Source organism: Diceros bicornis, chromosome 39, assembly GCF_020826845.1.
Source record: "Diceros bicornis minor isolate mBicDic1 chromosome 39, mDicBic1.mat.cur, whole genome shotgun sequence".
Lineage (NCBI taxonomy): Eukaryota > Metazoa > Chordata > Mammalia > Perissodactyla > Rhinocerotidae > Diceros > Diceros bicornis.
Genome location: NC_080778.1, coordinates 9,899,739 through 9,922,933, shown reverse-complemented (window position 1 = coordinate 9,922,933; position 23,195 = coordinate 9,899,739). Strand labels below are relative to the sequence as shown.

The 23,195-nt window shown below is 46.2% G+C and overlaps 1 protein-coding gene across 1 annotated transcript in view; it reads left to right on the top strand.

Annotated features, from left to right (window-relative positions):
* Window positions 1–10,042: 10,042 nt before the first annotated feature.
* The window catches only part of IGF2R (insulin like growth factor 2 receptor), a 116,108-nt gene continuing 102,955 nt past the window's right edge, over window positions 10,043–23,195 (top strand). The window contains exon 1 of the mRNA XM_058534045.1: window positions 10,043–10,345. Within this exon, the coding sequence (XP_058390028.1) occupies window positions 10,197–10,345 (149 nt within the window). The 5' untranslated portion in view covers window positions 10,043–10,196. The remainder of the gene's footprint in view (window positions 10,346–23,195) is intronic.

Below are 23,195 nucleotides of genomic sequence, written 5' to 3'. Positions count from 1 at the left end.
CTGGTGTTCTAGGGGGACTTCCTCTTTTTCAGTGGATGGCATCACCAAATACCCAGTCATCCTACCAGAAACCTGGGAGTCATCCTAATGCTTCTCTTTTCCAACCTCCACAGTGAGTCCCCGGCAATTCCTGCTGTTCTGCATCCCCCTGCTGCTGTCTTCCTGTGAACGTCCATCCTTCTCACCTGGTAGATCTGTTTCCTGGGGCTGCTGTAATCAACTACCACACCACTACCTGGGTGGCTTAGAGTAACCAAAATTTATTGTCTCACAGTTCTGAAAGCCAGAAGTCCAAGATCAAGGTGTTGGCAGGGCCATGCTCCCTCTGAAGGCTCTTGGAAGGGTCTGTTCCAGGCCTCTCTCCTGGCTTCTGGTGGTTCCTTGACTTGTGGCAGCATCACTCCAATCTTCATATGGCGTTCTCCCTGTGTGCATGTCTGCCTCCTCACGTGATGTTCTTTTTATAAGGTATTAAGAAAGAGACAACAGGTCCCAAATGGAGTCACTTATGCTAAGCTCCATGTCACCAAACTGAGACTTAATTCCTAACTCGATTATAGTGTCAGCCTCTCCCAGGAATGGAATCTTAAACCAGTTAATCTGGAATTGCCTACTCCCCACTGGTGAGGTCATCTGCCCAATAGACCCCTGCCGTCCCCTAAAGGAGGGTGACCTTGCCACAATCAATCTGCCTTTTACTAGTATGACTTCCTTGTCCTGCTCCCCTCTGCCTGTAAGTCTTTCATTTTGTACAGATCCTTGGAGCTCCTTTCTATCTGCTAGATGGGATGCTGCCCAATTCATGAATCGTTGAATAAAGCAAGTAAGGTCTTTAAACTCTGCTCAGTTGAATTTTGTATTATAACAAAGGACACCTGTCATGTTGGATTAGGGGCCCACCCTACTGCAGAATGACCTCATCTTAACTAACTACATCTGCAACAACTCCGTTTCCAAACAAGGTCACATTCTGAGGGACTAAGGGTTGGGACTTTAACGTCTTTTTTGGTTACACAATTCAGCCCATAACACCTGGGTTATGTCACAGGCCTTCAACCAGGCTCCCTGCCTCAGGTAATCCCTCACACCTATCCTTCACTCAGTGGTCAGTGTGATCTGCCTAAAACGAAAATTGGATTATGTGGCAACCCAGCTAAAAATCCCCCTGAGTTTCCCCTCTCTTTGGCAAAGCATGAAGTTCTCCTCACTAGCCCCGTCCCCTCCACCCCTTCACTCTCACCTGTGTTCTGGCTACATCAGCTCAAATCATCTCCTTTGGGACTCCCTCTGATTCCTCCAGATTGAGTTAAACTTAGAGGAAATTCTCTGTCTCCCTTAGTTCCCTGCAGGTAATTACCTACCTACTTATCACACTGAGTAGTAAATCGTTTACTAAATCGTTTGCTTACTTGCCTCTCTTTTTAAATCTGTGAGTCCCTTGAGACAGGAACTGTGCCTTCTTTGTACTCCTAGTGCTGAGTATAGTATTAATTAAAAAATAAGTATTCCGGGGGCCGGCCCGGTGGCGCAAGCGGTTAAGTGCGCGCGCTCCGCTGCGGCGGCCCGGGGTTCGCTGGTTCGGATCCCGGGCGCGCACCGACGCACTGCTTGGTAAGCCATGCTGTGGCGGCGTCCCATATAAAGTGGAGGAAGATAGGCACCGACGTTAGCCCAGGGCCGTCTTCCTCAGCGAAAAAAAGAGGAGGATTGGCGGATGTTAGCTCAGGGCTGATCGCCTCACAAAAAAAAAAAAAAAAAAAAAAAAAAAAAAAAAAATAAGTATTCCATATATGTTTGTTGAATTAACTTTACTGTCTTCTCTTGGAATTATGCCTTTTTCAGAGAGTGAGGAGAGAAGAGAAAGATGCTGGTCCAATGGGTCACGTGGTTCCTGTGATCGTTTTATGAGAGGACTCACTCATACAGAGTCTTGGTAATACAGATCTAAGGGTTTATATTTATTCATGAGCTCCTTGACTCTCCTTGTAGAGGACATTACAAACTAAGGAAACCACAGTACATATCTTGAGTCAGATAATGGTTTGTTTACAAGGACACTGTCTGTTTTCCCATCCTCTCACTTACATGAGGTTATCTTGCTTCTTAGCAGAAGAACTTAAAGAATGGAGGTCTCTAATCTGAGGACTTTTCTTTCCAACCACCAACCTAAAAGTGATCTTTTTGCTGGAGTTGCTCACGACACAGCTGCCATCACTCATTTTCATATGTGCTTCTCATAATCTACTCCACAGAGTTCTCCAGAGGAACTTCACATGAACTTTCTCTTCCCTCTTGGTTCCTACGAATCCCTTCAGTTCTCTTTCTATGTGTCTGCTCCATTTCTGCCTTGTTTTCTCTTCTCCATAAATATGGTGCTCCCCAAGGGTGGCAAATTGCATTTTCCAAAGATGGCCACACCTTGATATTTATCCTATTCCACATTCTCTATATGCCTGACACTCTCCCGTTGACAGCTGGGGTCTAGGGTTCCTCCCCTTAAATGTGGGCAGGGACTAGTGACTGCCCTGAAAAATAGTGCACACCAAAATTGGTGTTATGTGACTTTCAAACTGAGTCCACCTCTCTCCCTCCTCTCTCTCTCTCTCTGCTTGATTTGGAGCCCAGCCACCATGTTTGAAAGGAGCTCAGGCCACATGTGGAGGCCACACGCAGGCATTCTGGCTCAGGTCTCAGCTGACAGCCAGCACCAACCCTCAGACATGGGGGTGAATGAGTGTTCTGATGACTCCGGTCCTGAACCTTTGAATCTTCTAGCTGAGGGCCAGAAGTCAAGGACTAGAAAGGAGCCATCCCTCCTGGGCCCTGTCTGAATTCCTGACCCACAGAAACTTGTGAGAATTAATGAGTGATGATTATTATTTTAAGTCGCTAAATTTGAGGGTCATCAATTACACTCCAATAGGTCACTAATGCACCAAGAATCTGTTTTCTCTTTTGTTCTCTCCCTGGGTGATTTTATTCACTTTGCTGATATCCAGTTATCCCTCTCATCACCAACTCTCCTGTCTTTGCAAGTGTCTCCCTCATAATCACTTCCAGCTCCAACTTCTTGTCCACGTTTAGGGTAGTACCACCAGTTGCCTACCAGGCATCACCTCCTGCATGGTCCTGAGACTTGCTATTGCACAGAAAGACACTTAGCATCTTTCTCCTCAAAGTCCTTTCTCTTCTTCTGTTCCCTCTTTTTGTTCTTGGCAGCACCAACCTTCCCATCCAAAAACTTTAAGTATCATTGATGCCTTCTTTTCTATCTGTCCTACCCAACCAGTTGCTAAGTGTTGCATTGAATCAGTTGGTATGCTTTTGGCTGCAAGTAAGGCAAAAGCCAACTAAACATGGTGTAGCAGTCTGGTTCCAATCAGGAGATGGAAACAGGGGATGTTTAATATAAAGAATTATTAACTATGACAAAAGAGCAACTATAAGATATAAGGAAACTCTATATGGTTCCCTAGGGCTGAGGGAGAGGACCCAGGAAGGACAGGCTTGGAAGGGGTCCAGATCTCATTGGAGAAGTGTGGTTCAGCTCACTAGATAGCACAGAAGTTCTCTGGAGTGGCCAGGCTGGAGCTGGTCTGCAGTAGGTCACCCTCCAGCAGGCAGGTAGGGGAGCAGGTGATCAGCAACCAGTGGTGTGGATGTGCTGGACACAGCAGGAGAATCTCTTCTCCTGCAGTGTCCCTCCAGAGTATGTTCTACCCAGAAAGCTTAGCATCACGCTCACTTTAAAGGAGAACTACTTTCAAGTATTCTTTTATCACAGAGCATATATTGAAAGGTGCATTTGGAGCTAAGAGGTAATAAATTATTAACTAACACACTTGGCTTAGGCAAATTTATTTATCGTGTCACAAAGCAAATGGTCAGATACTGGCCAGTTCTAGGGTTTTGGTGAAGTGGTCAACAATATCATCAAAGATCCTGATATTTTCCATCTTTCTCCCACTGTGTTGGCTGTATCTTCCCTCAGAGTTACAAGGGGCTATAGCAGCTGCAAGTGCCTTATACAGACAGTACTGCATCCAAAAACAGGAGAATTTCCTCCTTTGCATCGCTTTTTATTGGAGAGGAAAACGTTTTGCAGAAGGTCCCAAGAGACTTCCCATCAATTTCCATTGTCAGGATTCGGTCATATGCCCTCCTTCTGGTTGTAAGAATGGCTGGGAGGCAAGGGTCTCACATCTTTGGCCTCTTTACTGGGAGGTGGGCTTTGCCAGCAAAGAAGGGAATGCCTGCAGGAAGGCAGTCAACCATATCTGCCTCATTCCTCTATCCAGCTCCCCCTCCATTCCCACGGCCGCTACCCTAGGCGGTCACAAGGTACCCAGGAGCCCTATGTGGTCACAAGGCCTGAGTTAACCAATTTACTCTTAATTAGTTAATTAGTCAAGTTAATTAATTAATTGGTTAAGTTGATTAGTTAAGAATTAACTGTTGGCCAGGTGTTAACTAATTGGGAACTGGGTGTTCTTGGGGAAGAACAAAAGGCTTTCTGTTGTTTCTTTTGTCACCCTAATTCTGATACCGTTTTTTTTTTTTTTTTTTTTTTTTTGTGAGGGAGATCAGCTCTGAGCTAACACCCATGCTAATCCTCCTCTTTTTGCTGAGGAAGACCGGCTCTGAGCTAACATCCATTGCCAATCCTCCTCCTCCTTTTTTTTTCCCCCAAAGCCCCAGTAGATAGTTGTACGTCATAGTCGCACATCCTTCTAGTTGCTGTTATGTGGGACGCGGCCTCAGCATGGCCGGAGAAGCGGTGCGTTGGTGCGCACCCGGGATCCGAACCTGGGCCGCCATTAGTGGAGTGCGCGCACTTAACCGCTAAGCCACAGGGCTGGCTCTGATACTTTTATTAAAACAGTTTCTACTCCATTCTACAACCAGATGGATTTTCCTGAAGTGTAACTGTGAATATCTCTCTCTCAGGCTCTAAATCCCCCAGTGAAAAGGAAGTTTATAGTTAAAATCATGAGCTTTTAGAGCCAGCTCTGATGGCCTAGTGGTTAAACTTCAGTGTGCTCTGCTTCAGTGGTCTGGGCCCAGTTCCCGGGCATGGAACCACACCACCCGTCTGTCAGTAGCCATGCTGTGGCAGCAGCTCACGTACAAGAACTAGAAGGACTTACAACTAGAATATACAACTATGTACTGGGGCTTTGCGGAGGGAAAAGAAAATCGTGCCTTTTTGTACCAAATCATACAGTTCACATTGAAGCTCTGTCTCTTACTAATTGCATGACCTTGGGTGAGGTATTTAATTTCTTTATGCCTGACTTTCTCATCTTTTAAGTGAGAATAATCAAAGTACCTGTCTCATAGGTATCCTATGAAAAGTAAATGATATAATACAGGAATGGTTTTTGACACACAATGAGTCTTCAATAAGTATTATTTTGTCAGCTATTATTGTTTTGCACTTTATAGCCAATTAAATCTAAATTTCTTCGGTGGATCATTTAAGATCCTGCAGGAGCTGACCCCCATAAAATTTTTCCAAACATATTAAAATGGACTATCTCCCCTACTAAGCCATGATCTACTTGAAGGAAGATTATATTTTGTAAGGCCAGGATTTAGCATAATCTTTGGCCAAAGTAGTTTCTCTCTATTTCCATGTGTTTTTTACTCAAGCAAAAGGCCTTGTTCATGACACAGCTTCTGTCTTTTTCTACCTGTGACTTGCTCTTGCTGTTCTCCTGTCTGCAATGTCCTTTCTCTATATTCCCCTACCCCCACCTCATCCTTCCAGGCTCAACTCAAAAGCAATCTCTTCCATGATGGGGTCTCTTTCCCAGCTCTCATTTGAAAAATGTCAAACCTCTAGAAAAGTTGAAAGCATAGTACAGGAGTGCTGACATACTGCTCACCTACATTTAGCAGTTGTTAATATTTCTGACATCTGCTTTCTATATATGCATATATCCTTTTCTTTTCTGAACCATTTGAAAGTTGCCCACATCATGACATTTTACAGTCAGCACACATCACCTTAGAACAAGGATGTTCTCCTAGAAAATCACAATATCGTGATCTCACCCAAGGAATTTAACATTGATTCAATAATATTATTGACTATACTTTTTTTTTCTGGGCAAACAGATTACTTTATTTATCACTGTAGGAATCACAAAATGCCCAAAAGGAATGACAATGTGCCTTGGGAGTCTTTGAGTCGAATTATACTCTTCTCTGGGTGTTCAGAAAAGTTTCTGGAATTTTGTTGCACACTCTGCCTGAGTTTCAGAGAGAGCTCTGAGCACCATCAGTCTGATAGCTTGTGGATTGCATTCCAAATGGGGCACCCCAGTGGCTTTACTGGCAGCTACCATTGCTCTAGACACCAAGCAGGAACACCTGCAGCAGCAGCATATGTCTATCCTTGATGTGTCACCTGAGCTTGTGCTTCTGAAGCAGGGCCAAGTGTCAAGCGCAAGAAGATTGAGCCTTCACAATGATGTAGCGGTTGGAGCATCTGGATTCCGAGCCTGGGTCCATCCTATTATTGTGCAGTGTATCCGTGTTCTAGGACTGTTGTCACAAACTACCACTTTTAAGCGGTGTTTTAGGGGCCTTAAAACAACAGAAATTTATAGTCTCAGTTCTGGAGGCTAGAAGTCCAAAATCAAGGTGTTGGGAGGCCCATGCTCTCTCTGAAGGCTCTAGGGGAGAATTAGTTCCTTGCCTTTCTCCTAGCTCCTGGTATTACCGCCAATCGTTGGCGTTCCTTGGCTTGCAGATACATCACTCCTCCATTCTCATATGGCCGTCTTCTCCCTGTGTCTCTCTGTGTCTCTAGTCTACTTCATATAAGGACACTAGTCATACTGGATTGAGCCCACTGTAATCCAGTATGATCTGATGTTAACTAATTACATCTGCAAAGACTATATTTTCAAATAAGGTCACATTCTAAAGTAATGGAGGTTAGGACTTCAACATATCTTTTTAGGGACATAACTCAAGCCATAACATAGGGTCTTGGGCTAACATCTCTGAGTCTCTGTTTTCTCAAAGGTTTGCTGCAAAATTTAAATGAAATACAGGGGTGTTAACACCCTATTCCATTTGACTTTAGAGTTTCTAACATAAAATTTATATTCAGATTTTTCCAATTATACCCAAGTGTCCCTTATACATTCTTTTTTTTGGGTGCCAGGCTCCAATTAAGGGTCATGCATTGCATTTTGGTGTCTTGCCTCTTTGTTCTCCTTTAATCCAGGATGGTGGTTCTCAAACCTTCATGTGTATGAGAATCTCTCAGAGAGCTTGTTAAAACAATTTTCTGGGGCCCATCTCCAAAGATTTGGAGTCAGTAGGTGGGTGTGGAGCACATGAATTGGCATTTCTAACAAGCTGGCAGGTGATGCCAAAACTACTGGTCCAAGGACCACATGTTTGAGAACCACTGATCTCGAACAGAGATTGGTAAACATTTTCTGTAGAGGGTGAGATGGTAAAATACTTTAGGCATTGTGGGCTCTGTTGCAACTACTCGATTCTGCCACTGTAGGAAAGCAGCCACAGAATACATAAACAAATGGGTGCAGCTATGTTCCAATAAAACTTTATATATGAAACAGCTACCTGGCCAGAGTTGGCCATCAGCCTGTTGTTTGCTACCCTTATCTAGAACAGCACTCCTGCTTTTTTGGGGCGGGAGGGGTGGTCTTTCAGAGCATTGACATTTTTGAATTGTACAGTTCAGTTTTCTTGTAGAATGTTTCATAATATGGATTTGATTGTTTTATTCTTTTTTTCTTTTTAGTGAGGAAAATTGGCCCTCAGCTAACATTTGTTGCTAATCTTCCTCTACTATTTTGTATGTGGGACGCCACCACAGCATGGCTTGATGAGTGGTGTGTAGGCCTGCTTCCGGGATCTGAACCCATGAACCCCGGGCTGCCAAAGTGGAGCGTGCAAACTTAACCACTACACCACTGGGCTGGGCCCGATGATTGCTTTATTCTGATTAGATTTAGGTTAACATCTTGGCAAGAATACCACATAAGTGATATTGTGTCCTATAGGGGAAAATTGTGAAAGACTTTGAAATGGACCAAAATATTATTGGCTAGCTTCAATGGAAAGCTAGGCATTGCCTAGTGTACTCTTCTGGGTTATCTGATTCTATGTGGGTTTGTGCCTTTCATTTTCTTTGAGCTATTTTACAACTCTGTAAATTGTAGAATACTGATGGTAAGGCCTATGATTCTTGTCTTTAGAAATGCAAATTGTGTCCATCGGACATGCAGTTGATTTTTGACCTATGGATATTGAGCAATCTTCCCTCTATTAGGCAACTGACCTTGGGCATTCCTGACTGCCTACACACACCGTTGGATCCTCTTTGGATTCTCTTCTGAACCAGTTGTAACATGTTACTGGTTCTCTCATGAATTAAAGAGTTGTTACATCTTTGACACATACTTATTTGACATCTGCATCTGAGTCACGATTACATTCTCTTTTAAATATTATCCTTTTGCAGTATTTTTCATTGCATCGCTTCAGGAAGCAGAAAATGTTAGTTTTTCCAAATATCGGTGATACTAATTTTAATGACTTGATTAAGGTGGTTCTACCAGACCTTTCTATTGTAAGATATATTTTCTCTTTATTAGGCAAATATACTTTGAGACAAAGTGAATATTTTGGTTTGCAATAATGTCCTACCTTATAGTTTTAGTATCCACTGAAGATCTTTGCCTGTAACAATGATACAAGTGAAATTGCAAAATATGAACCCTTTCTTGATGCCCACAGTTGGACATCTGAGCACTCCCTTTGAGCCACTGCAACATTTTCTTTTCTTGGGTTGTATTACTCTTTGGCAGTATAGCAAAGTGGCTAAGCCACAGGCTCTGGGACTGTCTGACTTGGACGCAAACCCTGGTTTTTTCACTTACCAGCTGCATGCCCAGCAAGTCATTTAATCTCTCTGTGCTTCAGTTTCCTTATCTGTAAAATGGGTGCAATATAGATACTTCTCTTATAGGATTGTGTTAGGATTAAATGAGCTAAATCAAAGCACCAGAACGTTACCTGGCACATAATTACCTGCTCAATAAATGTTAGCTATTATTGAAGCATGATTATTTGTCTGCGTTTGTATCCCTGCTTTGCCATATCGCAAAGTGTCTTCAGGGAAGTTACTTAACATCTCTGTGCCTTCCTTCCTCATCTGTAACAAGGTTCCCGCCTCATAGGTTTCTGGATTCATGCTTGTTAAGTGCTAGCAGTGTCTGGTACGGAGTAAGCATTAAAAAAAGACAAGCTGTTACCACCATGATTATTCTGTATCTTTTTATTTGCTTTAAGAGAAGGTAAATTTTTTGACAAATCTGAGAAGATTTGTCTTCTTACTTCCACTGTGCCTAGCTCGGAGCCATTCACATAGTACGGCTTTAACAAAATACTTGAGTGGAAGAATTAATAAAGCTTTGTTGAGCGGCACTCGAGGGATAGTTAGACTTTCCGCCTCCTTTCTATTTCACGGTCCTGTATTCGTGCCTCCTTCCTTATTGCAGCAAGCCCACGCTTGGGAAAGAACATCCCACAGAAGGTTGTGAGAGGCCAAAAGTTGGAACCTCCCGCACAGGGCTCGGGGATTTGACTCGGCATGGCAGGAAAAGTGTGTCCCCATTCGCCACGGATCCAAAGCCACACACAGCTGTGCGGTGGCACTGACGGCTGGGCACTTAATCTAAGCCTTTTTATTTTCCCCTGTCTGTCGGTCAAGGGTGGGAAACGGTTACTCCAAGTTAGGAAGCGCACGCGTCTGGAGCCAGAGTGCGCGCCAGGGGAAACTGAGGCCGAGACCCCCTCACCTGCGCCCGCCGCGCCGCTTCCTGGTCGGCGCGTGCCGCGCTCACGTGACCGAGCTGGGCGGGGCCGGCGGGCGGGGATCACCTGAACAAGGGAGTCATGTGAGCGGGGCGGGGGAGGGGGCGGTGCCGGGCGCGGTCACGTGACGCGGTTCCGGGGCCGCCGCCGCCGAGCCCAGCCGAGCCGCGCGCCCCTGGGCACTCGCTCCGCTCGCGCTCCTGGTGCTGCTCCTGCCCCTCTCCGTCTCCGTCTCCGCCTCCGCCCTGGCGGCGCGACCACGTCCCGGGCGCGGCCCCCGGCGGCCGAGTGCCGCTGGTCCCGCGGCCGCGGTGCAGCCCGGGCCCGGCGCGATGGGAGCCGCCGCCGGCCGGAGCGCCCACCTGGGGCCCGCGCTCGCCGGCCGCCCGCCGCGCTCCCTGCTCCTGCTGCAGCTGCTGCTGCTCGTCTGGGCCCCGGGGGCCGCGCGGGCCCAGGGCTCCGAGTTCCCCGAGCTGTGCAGGTGGGTGGCCCGCCGGGGCGCAGGCTTCGCTCGCGGTGCCCCGGGCGCGCGCCGGGACTGGGTGGGGGCCGGGGGCGCTCGGGGAGGGGGCCGGGGTGCCCAAGTCTCCTCTAGACCGGGCTGGGGCTCCCCGCCCCCGAGGGAAAGTTGCCCGCGTGGTGCCCAAGGCTGAAAGACTAGGGGTGCTGCGCGCGGGCGGGGGGCGCGGGGGGCGCGACATCCTGGCGCTGGCCCCAGGAGGCCGCTGCCTGGCCACTTGTGGCTATCACTAAGTCCGAGGTGGCTTTGTGTCCGAGCGGCCGGCGGCCCGGAACCGTCCGGGGCACACACTGCGGGCAGCCTCCCGCCCAGCGCCTGCCCCCTCGCAGCGGTGCGCCTGCGAAAGTTGGAGGACGTAGGAACTACAGCTCCGCTTTGTTCCCGCTCCACGTTGTCCTCAAAGTTCCATTAGCGGGGCTTTGGAGAGGCCCCTGAGTGTGGAAAGACTCCCCCGCGCGAATGGCCTTGGAGTTAGGGGGGGGTTGGTTTCACTTGCTGGTTCATTTCCTCAGTGCGGTGTTCCATTTTCTCTTTATAGTAGTTTTTCTTCAGAAGGTGACTTTTGTTTTCTTTTTGATCAGGGGAGCGGGGGGTGGTCATCCTGTATTGGCTTTCACGACTTTATCCTTCACTTCTCCGAACCTAACTTCCTGTCTAGTTGCTCACATGATGTCGTTGTCTCCGGAGTGGATTATTCTCGTGGAGTCTTGCTCTGGGAACCATGACTGTATAATCGCTAGACCCATCGAGGGCTGTTGGTGTCCGGCCATGGCCAGGAGGCCCGGGGCTGGGGAACTGCCAATTCCGAGAATTTTCTGACCAACCTTCTCTGGACTGTTTTGAATGATGGAAAATCCAGCTTTTATTTATTTTTTAATCTTTGGTGGAAAGCAAGCAGGAGGAAGAGTTCTGAAAGAATAGTGAGCGATCAGCAGTTCTCCCTGGCACTAGCAAGTTACTTCTTAGAATGAAGTGAATTTGAGCCCACTTTGTGCTGATCTTTGAGTTTGTGGTGGAGTTTATGGGGTTCTTATTCCCTTCTATCAGAGATGGTCTTATTAGCACCCCTGAGTTCAGAATTTGCAGAAATTATCATTCTAAGAAGAATGAGGCAGAGCTTACAGTAAAACTCTTTGGAAAGGACTATATTCTTTATTTCTTTTCCCTTTTTTGGAAGGGAAGAGGGGGAGTTTGCTGTATGTTAGTTTATAGGCCAGTTAGCTGCCCTATGATACATAGTTACTCAAGTAATGAGCGTGGTACAGCAAGAAGGCAGGCAACTGATACAAGGTCAGGCTGCAACTGACATTTAAAGGAGGGAGTTTTGGAATAATGGCTGCTGTGACCAAACACATCCATAAGAAATGAACTTAGCTGGGCTGGTGGTGTGGAAGTCTTGGTCTTGTTAGCAAATTGGAATTTATTTCTTAGGAGTTAAAGTTCAAGTTGGCCTCAAGGGCAGACCCATATTCTGTGGCTGATGCTGGGGGCCCTTCCTTTTGTGTTAGGTTAGTCATCACTGCGTTTTGAACCTGCATTCATTGACCTCACCTCCAGGTGGAACACGGCCTCTTGGTCCAGTAGGAAATAGCCTTTGTATTTTTAAATACTCCTGCCCACAGTCACATGTGGACGTAACTTAGTGAATGCTGAAATGTTCTGAAGGGTGATATGCATTGTTAGTATGATAAATGTGCCCTCTGCATCTTTAGAATATTTTAAAGTTGGTACGTTTGGTTTGTCTGCCAGGTTTCCTTAGGACAGCAAACCGCGCATTCTCTGCAGAGGTGGGCTTGCTCGCGTTTGTTTCCCTTGTTACTGCTCTGTGGTTTCGCACTGAGACTTCTCCAGAGCTGTATTGAATCTACTTTAAACTCAATACCTGCAAAGTGAAGTTTTTCCTGTTCCTGTTTTCAATGGCTACTTGGCTTAAATACTTGTTAAAATTTTTGGGGGGAGGAAGGGTCAAAAATCTGTGTAGTACTTTTATAACACTCGCCAAAAGTTCCTTAACTCTAGTGGATATTTGAAGAATGGGAATGTGAGCTGATCATCTTTTTAATACCAAGTATCACCAAAGCAGGATGTGTTAAGCTGCCTTTTTACTCCATCCCTGGCCATCCATTTAGCTGAAATGTACATAACTCACCCCAGTCTCCACTATGAGTGTGGAAAGTAGACTTCTGCAAGTGTTACTGTGTGTGTGTGTGCAGCTTGGTCACATGGCTGCAGTCCTCGATAGACACAGGATCACAGTTCCAAATGTTTGTAAATTCCTTGTTTGTACTACGGAACACATTTTTCCATTGAAAACCATCTTGTTCCTTGTGGTTTGGTGCCTAGGGCAGAACCCAGATCCCTGTCATCCATCTCAACGGGTTTGGAGTGCCCAGGCATGGTACAGCTTCAACGAGACCCTTGTGGTCAATTCTCATCATCTCCAAAAAATGGAGTTGGGTTTCCAGGGAAACATCCCCTCCTCCCAAGCCCAGGTCTCTAAAGCCCCACAGGGTACATTACATCTACAGTCCCTTAGGACCAACCGGGGGAGTCAGGGGTGCGTGCAGGGCACCATGTGGGCCCTCGGGTGAGGGCAAAGCTTCAGGGCCAGCTGTGGCCCTGATGACTCGTGGAGTCAGGGTGGTGGGCAGGGGTGCAGTGCCTGGGGCAGTCAGTTATTGGGAGGGAGGAAGGCGAGTGGAGGAGCTCTCAGCAGCAGCTTTGATTACATCTGTGCACATGGAGAGAACAGGTCTCTGCCAGTCGCGCCCTGAAAAGCAGGGACAACAAAGGCAAGTTTCCCACAGTGTGTCTGGCTCTGCGCAGCGCTTTCAGTAAGTGCTTGTCCTGTGGAGACACTCAGTCACGTGTGTTCTAAGTGGGAGGATTGCTGCCCCAGGTGAGTCTCGTGCTGTGGGAGAAGTTGGGGAGCCTGAGTCACTCAGCTGTTTCTTGGGAGGTGGTGCGCTAGCAGAAAGAACTGGAGGCCACTGTGACCAGCTGTGGGACTGGCAGGTCCAGAGGTCCGAAGGGGTCTTGTGCTGGTGAGGGATGCCTGCAGGTCATTGGGGCAGGACCAGAGAGAGCAAGAGGAGAAGGGGCCCAGAGGAAGAGGGGGCAGAGGCTGGGCCACACAGAGTCACCAAAAGTGACCCAGATGCTCTCCACTAGTCAGTAGCTTTACTCATTACTGTATGATTTACACTTTGTAAAATGCCACCTCACGTATTTAATAGGTGAGTTTCCACCCTTTAGGTGTTAGCATCCTTAATTAGTGAGGTCGTAACAGTTTGTACTAGTTATAAAACAATGCATTGGGCTGGTTTGATTTAAGTAGTTAAGTAATTTAAAAGTTATTCCGAACAAATTTCCCCCTAGTTGTTTGGATATAAATGCTGGAAAGGCTGGAAAGGTTTTATTATGTTGTGGACAAGAGAATAACGAAGCCGGCTGGGAGTTAAGGTTGATTTAGTTGCTGTCTCTAAGGAGATTTTTTTTTCCTGCGATTTTTCTGAAGGAATGATGCTTATCTGCCTAATTTGGGCCACATGTTAAACCTGGACCACATCCATTTGTGTGTATGCATTTCTTGCAACAATAAGTGTGTGTAGATGCCCAAGATTCTTCATTATGGGTACATGAGATCTCATGCATTAATTCTTAGAGTAGCATCCTGACAAATTCCCAGGAAGTGAATTCCTAATTGGGCTTCACATCTTTTATCAGTGCTTCATAGAGGGATTTTTAAAAGGGAGGGTTGAGAAAAATAATTTAGATGTTCTCATCTTTGTTTTGATCTCGGCATATAAAACCGTATGGTACTAGGCAGAGAGAATTCAACAGGGCTAGTGGCAGAAAGTAGCTGATTACTTTGCAGTTACTGTTGTTTTTCTTCTTTTTCTGTTCTTTTTCCTTTGAATTGTCCCAGCCACGGAGACCTCTTGTTAATGCCTCCACTGGTCATGGATGTTGTATGAGGAGGGGAAGTAGCTGAAATTGGGTATACTTAGGAGTCCTCCTGTTTTCCTCAGCACTGACTCGTGACCAGGGAGGGACAGAGGCCTGAATTTATCCTTTATTCCTGGCAAGGTGACACAGAACTCATTTATTCTCCAAGTATTTCTTAAGCAGAGAAAAAAACTAGGAGGGATCAGAGCTGGAATGGAGATACCATAAACAGAACGCCACACTGGGTTCCTGGAAGACTGCTGGCCACGACTGCTCTCCCCAGGGAGCCAGCAACCATGAACACCCTCCTCTCCTTATTTTTGTTAATTTTTAAATAATGTGTAATCTCAGTTTTGATTTTCTCTTTGATTCAAGAGTAATCTAGACGTTACTAGTTTTTGGCTATTATGAATAAAGCTGTTGTGAATATTTATGTACAAGATTTTGTGTGGACATGTGCATTCCTTTTTTTCTTGGGTAGATAATGTAGGAGTGGGATTTCTCAATGGATCGTGAGTGTTTACCTTCATAGGAGCTGTCAGACTGAATTCCAGAGTGGTTGGCTATTTTGCATTCCCACCAGCAATATGTGAGAGTTCCAGTTGTTCTGCATCCTTGTTAACACTTGATCTTATCAGTCTTTTAAATTTTAGCCAATCTGGTGGGTTTGTAATGGTATCTCAGTGTTAAAAAATTTCTTTAAAGAGTTTTAAGAGTTTTTTATGTATTCTGGATACAAGTCCTTTCTTAGGTATGGGTAATGTGTATTATGAATATTTTTTCCCAGTCTTTGGCTTGCCGTTTCATTTTCTTAGTATATCCTTAGAAGAACAGATATTTTTTAATTTCAGTGAACTTTATCTTTTTTTTTTATGGTTTGTAGACTAAGAAATCTGTGCCTTCCCCAAGATTTCTTAGCCTCAGCCCTATTGATATTTGGGCTGGATAATTCTTTGTTGTGGAGACTGTCTTGTGCAGTGTAGGCTATTAAGCAGCATCCCTGGCCTCTGCCCATTAGATGCCAAGAGTAGCTGCCCCCCCCACCCTCGCCCCACTTGTGACAAACTGTCTCTAGGCATCTTAAATGACCCCTGCTGGGCAAAATTACCTCCAGTTGAGAACCACTCATCTACTCTAAGGTCAGACAGATTTTCTTCTGTGATTTTTTTCTAGAAGTGTTACAGTTTTAACTTTTATGTTTAGCCCTATGATCAATTTTTTGAGTTAATTTTTATGTATGATATGAGGAAAGGGTGAAAGTTAACTTTTTTCCATGACTGTATCTAGTTCTATTTGCTAATATTTTATGTAGAATGCTCACAGCTGTGAGATTGGGCTGTAATTTTCTTTGCTGTGCTGTTCTTGGCTGAGTTTAGTATGTTTGTCTGATGGAAAGAGCTAGTTAGCTTTTATTTTATTTACAGTATTTTATTTACAGTATTTTATATGCTGTGGAACAGTTTTGTATAAGATGGACATGTTTTCTTCCTTAAATTTCGGTAGAACTCACCAGTAAAACTATCTGGGCCTGATGCCATTAAGGAGATGGAGTATAGTGGAGGAGGTGTTTTGATTACCATTTGTTTTATCTACTTTATTTTTCTAGTCAGATTTTCTGCTTTTTCTTGAGCCAGTTTTGGTACTCTGTATTTTCCTAGAAAATTGTCATTTTAGTTATATATTCATATACACATATGTAGCATGCTACTCTTACACTTTTGAAAATACTCTATCTGTAAATTAAAAAAATTCCTGATATTTATTTGTGCATTTTTTCCTTAATCATATTTACTAAAGATTTGTCTACCTTTTCTAGTCTTTTCGAAAGAACTAGCATTTTGTCTTGTTTACCATTTCTATCACCATTTACTTTGGATTTTAGTAATTTCTGCCCTATCGCTAACTTTTACCTCATTTTCCTTTTCCAGTTTGAGTTGAAAGCTTAGATCTTTTATTTTAAATCATTTTATATAATTAAGAGATGAATTTAAAGCTGTATTTTTTTTGTCCTGAGGACCATACCACTCATAGGTTTTGATGTAAAGTTTTTATCCTTTAATTCTAAACATTTCCTTCTTGGACCCAAAAGTTCTAAATATTTCTGTTTCTTGGACCCACTAACTTTTAAAAATCTTTTTTCCCTGGGTAAATGGATTCCCCCCCCCCCCCCACCTTGTGGCCAGTAATTGTGGTGGAATTATTGACACTTCCTTTGTGGCCTAGCACCTAGTCAAGTAGGGAATGTTCTATATGTTTGGAAAAAATGTTCTCTTTTTGGGTCAAAGTTTCATTAATTGTGCTGTTCAGCTTTTCTTTACTGTGACTTATTCTTTGTCCTGCTTGATTTGTCTTTAATGCTTTGTATCTGGTTACCACTTTGGACAGGGTTCCAGAAGAATATCTCATCTCCTGTCCCGTAGGTTAGCGAGTCTCCTGTTGTTCTAAGCTCTTCAGCTTTTCTGTTGATTTTTTTTTTTTATTTCAACAAGGTCTCCAATTGATGTGTACAGTAGTGCCCCCTTATCTATGGAGGATACACTCCAAGACCCTCAATGGATGCCTGAAACGGCAGATAGTTTCCAACCCTATATAGACTGTTTTTTCCTATACATACATACCTATGATAAAGCTTAATTCATAAGTTAAGCACAGTAAAAGATTAACAACAATAACTTAGAATAAAATAGAATAATTATAACAATTTATTATAATAAAAATTACCATAGATCTTAGCAATCTCAGCATATGATTTTTTTTCTTATTAAGTTGAAAACTTTCACCTTTTCACTTAAAGTAAGCCCTTTACGGCTTCTCTCTGGCATATCCGAATTGCCAGCATCACTACTCTTGCGCTTTGGTGCCGTTATTAAGTAAAATAAGGGTCACTTGAACACAAGTGCTGTGGTACCATGACAGTCGATCTGATAACCGAGATGGCTGCTAAGTGACTAATGGTTGGGTAGTGTATACAGTGTGGATCCGCCGGACAAAGGGACTTGTTATGTCCCAGGTTGGACGGAGCGGGATGGCGTGAGATTTTGTCATGCTACTCAGAATGGCGCACAATTTAAAACTTAGGAATTGTTTATTTCTGGAATTTTCCACTTAATATTTTTGGACTGTGGTTGACCGCGGGTAACAGTAGAATTGTAGAAATTGTAGAAAGCGAAACCATGGATTAGGGGGGGACTGCTGTATTCACAGCTGCATGTTCTCTCTTCGTGCATGCCACCGCTTTCGTTACCCCTCGGAAGATGTCTCGTAAGGTTCTGCTCTGATTGCTCCGTTAATTCTCTTTCCTTGGGCCCAGTTTCTCTGTTGGGGTTTGTCATCTTGTTTTCACGGTGTTGGTGCCCTGCTGACGACTGGTGATTCCTGGCTGTACTCTTTGCAGTAAGGCTCCTGTTGGGCATCTGTGGCCTCTCCTCATGCAGCTGTGCAGGGCGGGGCTGGGAGCCGTTGTTGGCACTTGGCTGTCAATTGTTTTCGAGGAGATAAGGGCTGGGCAGGGCGTTCCTCTGGCTGGTGTGTCTCTGTGGCTGGTCTTGAGTCTTAGGTCCTTTTCCACCTGCCCCAGTGTCACCCCAGCCCTGTTCCTGCCAGGAGACAGCTGCTAAAACCATGTTGATGTCGATGGGCAGAGTGCAGTGTGTTCTGCCTGCAGCTGGAGACGGGAGAGCTGGATTATTGAGTTGGCTGTGGCAAATCACTTCTGTTCTCTGGATCTGTTTCCTCCTGAGAGAGATGGGAGTGAAGTTTGGAAGTCCCTGTCCTGGTTTTGAATCTGGACGCCTCCCTTTACTAGTTGTAAGGTCTCGGGCCATTTCCGGGTCCTGTGAGGTCTTAATTCCCTTTGGTGTCCTTTTGGTGCGACCCTGTTTTGAGGGTTGGTGTGAGGATTAGAATGTAGTTAAGTGCCTGGCCGGTCCTCATGCTCATAAATGGTGGTGGCAGTGACTGCTTTTATCTATAGGTTAGAGTTGCTCTGTTAGATGAGTGATATTTTTAGCCCATTGCTCTGCACCCCCGCCTTCTCCGTTAGTGCCTTGGGAGCATTTCTTCTTTACCTCTTGTATACATGGGCACTCCACCTAAGAGTCCTTTTGAGAAAGAAACCTTTACGTCATTTAAAAAAGTTTTACAACCACTGGACTCTGTGATTCTCAGGGTCCATTTTTGCATCCACAATTCTGTGGTTCTGAGGTATGTGTCCTTCAGGATTCCTTCAGTGCGAGTAGCAGAAAGTCCACCTCAAATTCCCTTAAACCAGGAGGAGCTGGATGGCCGGAGGTGTGGGATGTGGGCGGGTGCCAGGTGCCATATGTTGGGGCAGGCCCTGGGCCCTGGGCCCTTCTTGGCAGTTTTCTTGGCTTAACCTCCTTCCTGTGGTGACTGCAGCAGTTCCACATCCAGGGAGGAAGAGAGAGCCTCCTTGTGCATCTCCTGCAGGAGTCAAGAAGCCCCAGCTGACTTCTGCCTGGGGGTCAGTGGTCAGAAGGGGCTCCTGGGCGCACTTAGACCCCGCCCGGCTTCCCTGGAAGGAGGGAACGGGTGCTGGCCTGGATTCCAGGGCGTCTGTTGGAGGTGGGAACAGGGAAGGAGAACGCAAGCCCGTGGGATGGATGTAAAAGCACTTGGTAAACTCCACTTTGCTGTGCAACTTAGAAACCAGCTGCTGCTGGCTAGGTTTTGAGGTGCCCAAAGCAGTGTGTCATCTGCCTATTTCTGGCTCTGTGTTCACCAGCGCAGGGGGCAGGTCGGTGTGAATCCTCCACAGTGGGGGAAAATCCCAGTCCCTCTAGTTCCTGCGAACATGAAACTTGACCTTCACATCAGCTAGAGACCTTGGGTAGGATTTTTCTTTTTTTGTTTTATGGGCTCTTAGATCTCCTGGGGCAGCCGTCCTTCGGTAAACATATGGAGGGCAGCTTCCTCTGGGCCAGGGAGCAGATTCCTACAAGTATTACTGTTCACAGGGAGCGAGGAGAGTTGTAGGAAATCAGAGAGATTGTGAAAGTATTAATTTTCGTTTTGTTTTAGGATATGGAGGAAAAAATTAAGGAATGTGGAAACAGTGAAAAGTGGCCTTTGAAATTTTGTTGCCAGTGGGCGGCCTGGGAGGAAAGTTGAGGGGCTGTCTTCTTAACTGGAACCTTTGGGCTTTAAGGCCGAGAATATTCTTCACACATACGCGTGTGTTGTGTGATAAAATGTGCGAGTGCACGGAGACAGCTCATGCAGGAGTAGATTGACTGTTGGATTTTGATTGTGTGTAAAATTAATTTGTTGCCATCTGTAGGATCATCTCTAGTCTAAAACCAGTTCTACATTTTAAAACACTGTTTTGTACTAAAAACACAAAACTCCCCAAGCACTCCCTGCTTCTCGCCCCCGGGCTGCAAATAGCAGCGCAAACCACCAGAATGGAAGTGCTGAAGAAGTGGGTTCCTAGAAGTGACACCAGTGTCTCCAGTGAGTCATCCTTGTGGTTCCTCTGAGGCTTCTCCACCTGCTGTCCGCCACAGAAGTGTTACCACAACGGATAGCAGCAGCCTGGATCTCTCCTGTATCTTTAGAGTTGACCCTTTAGAGGAGGCAGTGTGGGTTGGGCACTGTGGTTGACACGCTGAGGCGGGGAAGAGGAGCTGCGGGCCGGGGCTGTTTTACGTAGGCTGCACTATCCCGGGGTCTTTCTGTTAGGTGACATTCAAGCCGACCATGAAGGAAGTGAGGGAGTGAACTATGCGTCTTTCGGGGGGAAGAGCATCAAATGGCTCTGGCAGGGAGCACGGCTGACATAGTTGGGAAATGGTGAAGGAGCCATTGTGACTGGAGCAGCATGAGAGACTGAGAGAATGGAAGGAGAGGACTGGAGAGAAGGCAGAGAATTATCTGGGGCCAGGTCCTATAGGCCATTGTAATGACTCCGGCTTTTATTCTGAGGGAGGTGGGAGCCCTGGGAGGATTTTGAGCAGAGGAGTGACATAGGGTGGGGGGTGGCCAAAAGGGGAAGCTGGGGTTTTTAATAGACCAGGTAAGAAGTGGTAACAGTTGGGACCAGGGTTGTAGCAATGGGTGTGGTGAAAAGTGGTCAGATCCTGGATATTCTGAATGTACAGCTGATAGGATTTGCTGATGATTGGATATGGGATGTGAGGAGAGAAAGAAGAGAAAGGATGACTCTTAGGTGTTTGGTCTGAGCAGTTGAAAGGATGGAGTTGCCGTTGTCAGAGATGGAGAGGGTTGTGGGAAATGTGAGTTTTGGGGGAAGAGGAGTTTGGCTTGGCCATGTTGATGTTGAGACGTCTACTGGACATCCAGGTGGGAGGTTGAGTGGGCAGTTAGAGCTGTGTCTTTGGGTTTAGGGCAGTGTCTTGGGCTGGGGAAATCAGTTTGGGAGCTGCCATCATATAGAGAAAACCACTGGATGACATATTGATGGAGGCAAAGTCTGAGGTACAGTCATGCATCGCTTAACGACAGGGATATGTTCTGAGAAATGTGTCATTAGGTGATTTTGTTGTTGTGTGAACATCACAGAGTGCACTTACGCAAACCTTGGTGGTGTAGCCTACTACACACCTAGGCTACCTGGTACTCATGTTATGGGACTACTGTCGTATATGCGGTCCATCATTGACTGAAGCATCGTTATTCGGCGCATGACTGTGCTCAGTTCTTAGAGGTCTGCTAGATGACAGGGAACAGCAGAGGAGGCTGACGAGGAGCTGCCAGGGAGCTGGGACAGGAACCAAGAGAGAGCGATGTGGGGGAAGCCCAGGGAAGAGCGTGCTGTAAGAAGAGAGTGGTCAGGTGCTGAGCACCCAGAAATGCGAACACCCAGAATTGACCAGTGGGTTTTGCAGTGCAGGGGTCTTTGGTGGCTGCGACACAGGTTTTGGTGGAGAGGTGGGAAAAGCCTGGTTGGATTCAAGGGAAAATGGGAGGATAGGATGTGGGGACAGCAGGTTTGGACCACCCTTACAAGAAGTTCACTGTAAGAGGGATCAGAGAAATGGGTGGGATGTGGAGACAAGGGAGTGTTGTAACAAGTGGGATATAGCACAAAAGGTTTGTATACCGAGGGGAATGGTCTAGCACAGGGAGAAAAATTGGTGATCCAGGGGGAAGGGAGAGAAGGAGGGAGAAGAGAGAGAGGAGACAAAAACAAGTAGGTGAGAAGGGCTGGGAGCCAGGGCACAGGGGGGAAGGCAGACTATGTGAGGACGATGCTACTAGGCTGGTAGGTTTGATGGAAACTTGGAAGTTTCTAGTTCAGCTTCCTCAGTGAATTAGGACTCAAGGTCTCTGCTAAGGGTAGTGACTTAGAACAGCTGCTTGTTCTCATCAGGTTACATTTTGGTTGGTGACGCCTTTACTGTGGCCATGTGGTGGAGATAACACAAGCTCTGGGGTGGAACAGGCCTCTTTCAAATGCTGACTTTGCCACTTGTTGAGGTTTTGACGGGAGGCAAGGTCAATGCCCTCAGTAGGCCATTGTTCCGTGTCCGTGAAGGAGGGCGCAGCACCTGCCTGGAGAGACTGGGCGGAGGTCGAGTGATGGTGTTCGCAGATTCGTGCAGCGAAAGTGTGGGGCGTAGAGTCACTCAACAAATGTTCCCCTTATTCTTCTTAAAAGCTTTTAAGGGTTAGGTAAGATAATGCTGTTCTTTTTAAATGAAGCCTTTTGTAAAGGTGATACTGACTTGGCACTAAAGGGGTATGCTGTGTGTTTGTTTCCTTTTCCCAGCTGGGTGTTAGGTTTTGCTGAGCCGGACGTGCCAGCCTGACATTTGACCCCAGCATCTTCAAAGCAGAGCCTTTTCTCCTGTGTCAGCCGCATTGGCCTGGTGAATATGCTAGTAGGATAGCGGCTTCATGAGCATCGTGAACTAGCCAGCTGAGTGCCCAGAAATAAGGAAGGCAGACCTTCCCCTGTAGGTAGGGCTCTGAGGGATGGGCACTGGGTCTGGGAAGGTTTTCTGGGATGTTGGTGACGGCCGACTAGGGGACTGAGCATTAAGATTTGAATTCTATGCTGAGGGCTGGGTTGACTTTAAAGGCAGTTGAATTCAGACATCCATATAATCAATCCAACCCTTCCTTATGCATATGAGGAATGAAGGATGAGAGCATTTAGATAATTACTCTGATTTAAATAAAAATTGTTACGGAGCAGGGTTTAGGGTTGAAATACTGGCCTGCATCCTGGTATCATGCAGTTGATCTGAGCAGAAATGCCACCGGTGTCGCAGAGGAAGGACAGGCCGGTCCTTTGTGGTAGCTGTATGTTGTGGCGGAGCGCTTGCTGATTTACTAAGAATTCCACACTTGGCATTTCAGTGAAACCTCTTTAGGAAGAGTGTGTCCTGTCCTTTTCCCCTTGCTACGCTGCCAGAAGTTCCAGATTCATCAGGCCTCTGTTCTGGTGGCAGCTGGTGGCCACATGGTGCAGGCTTGGGTTGGCCTGAAGTGGCTGGCCTGTCCTGCGAGAGCCCAGAAGGCAGCTGGTGTGTGCATGTGCGTGCGTGTGTGTGTCCCCGTGGCCTGAGCACCCCTGGCCTGTCCTGAGAGATCCCAGGAGGCAGCTGGTGTGTGTGTGCGTGTGTGTCCCGAGCCCCTGGTCTTTGTCTTGAACTCCCTCAGCCCTGTGGAGATGGCCCAAGACAAGGCCTGCCCCCTGCCTCCCTCTCTCCTCTCCAGTTCCTTGCCAGTGTCATGTGACATTCCTTTAGGCGGCCCCAAGCCAACTTACCTTTTTTTGTAAACTTAATTTTTAAGCCGTCTGAATCCTTCTATTGATCCAGATGAAAGCCTTAGATCATAGTCTCTCGAAAGCTCTGCTTTCCTGGTCTCGATTTTC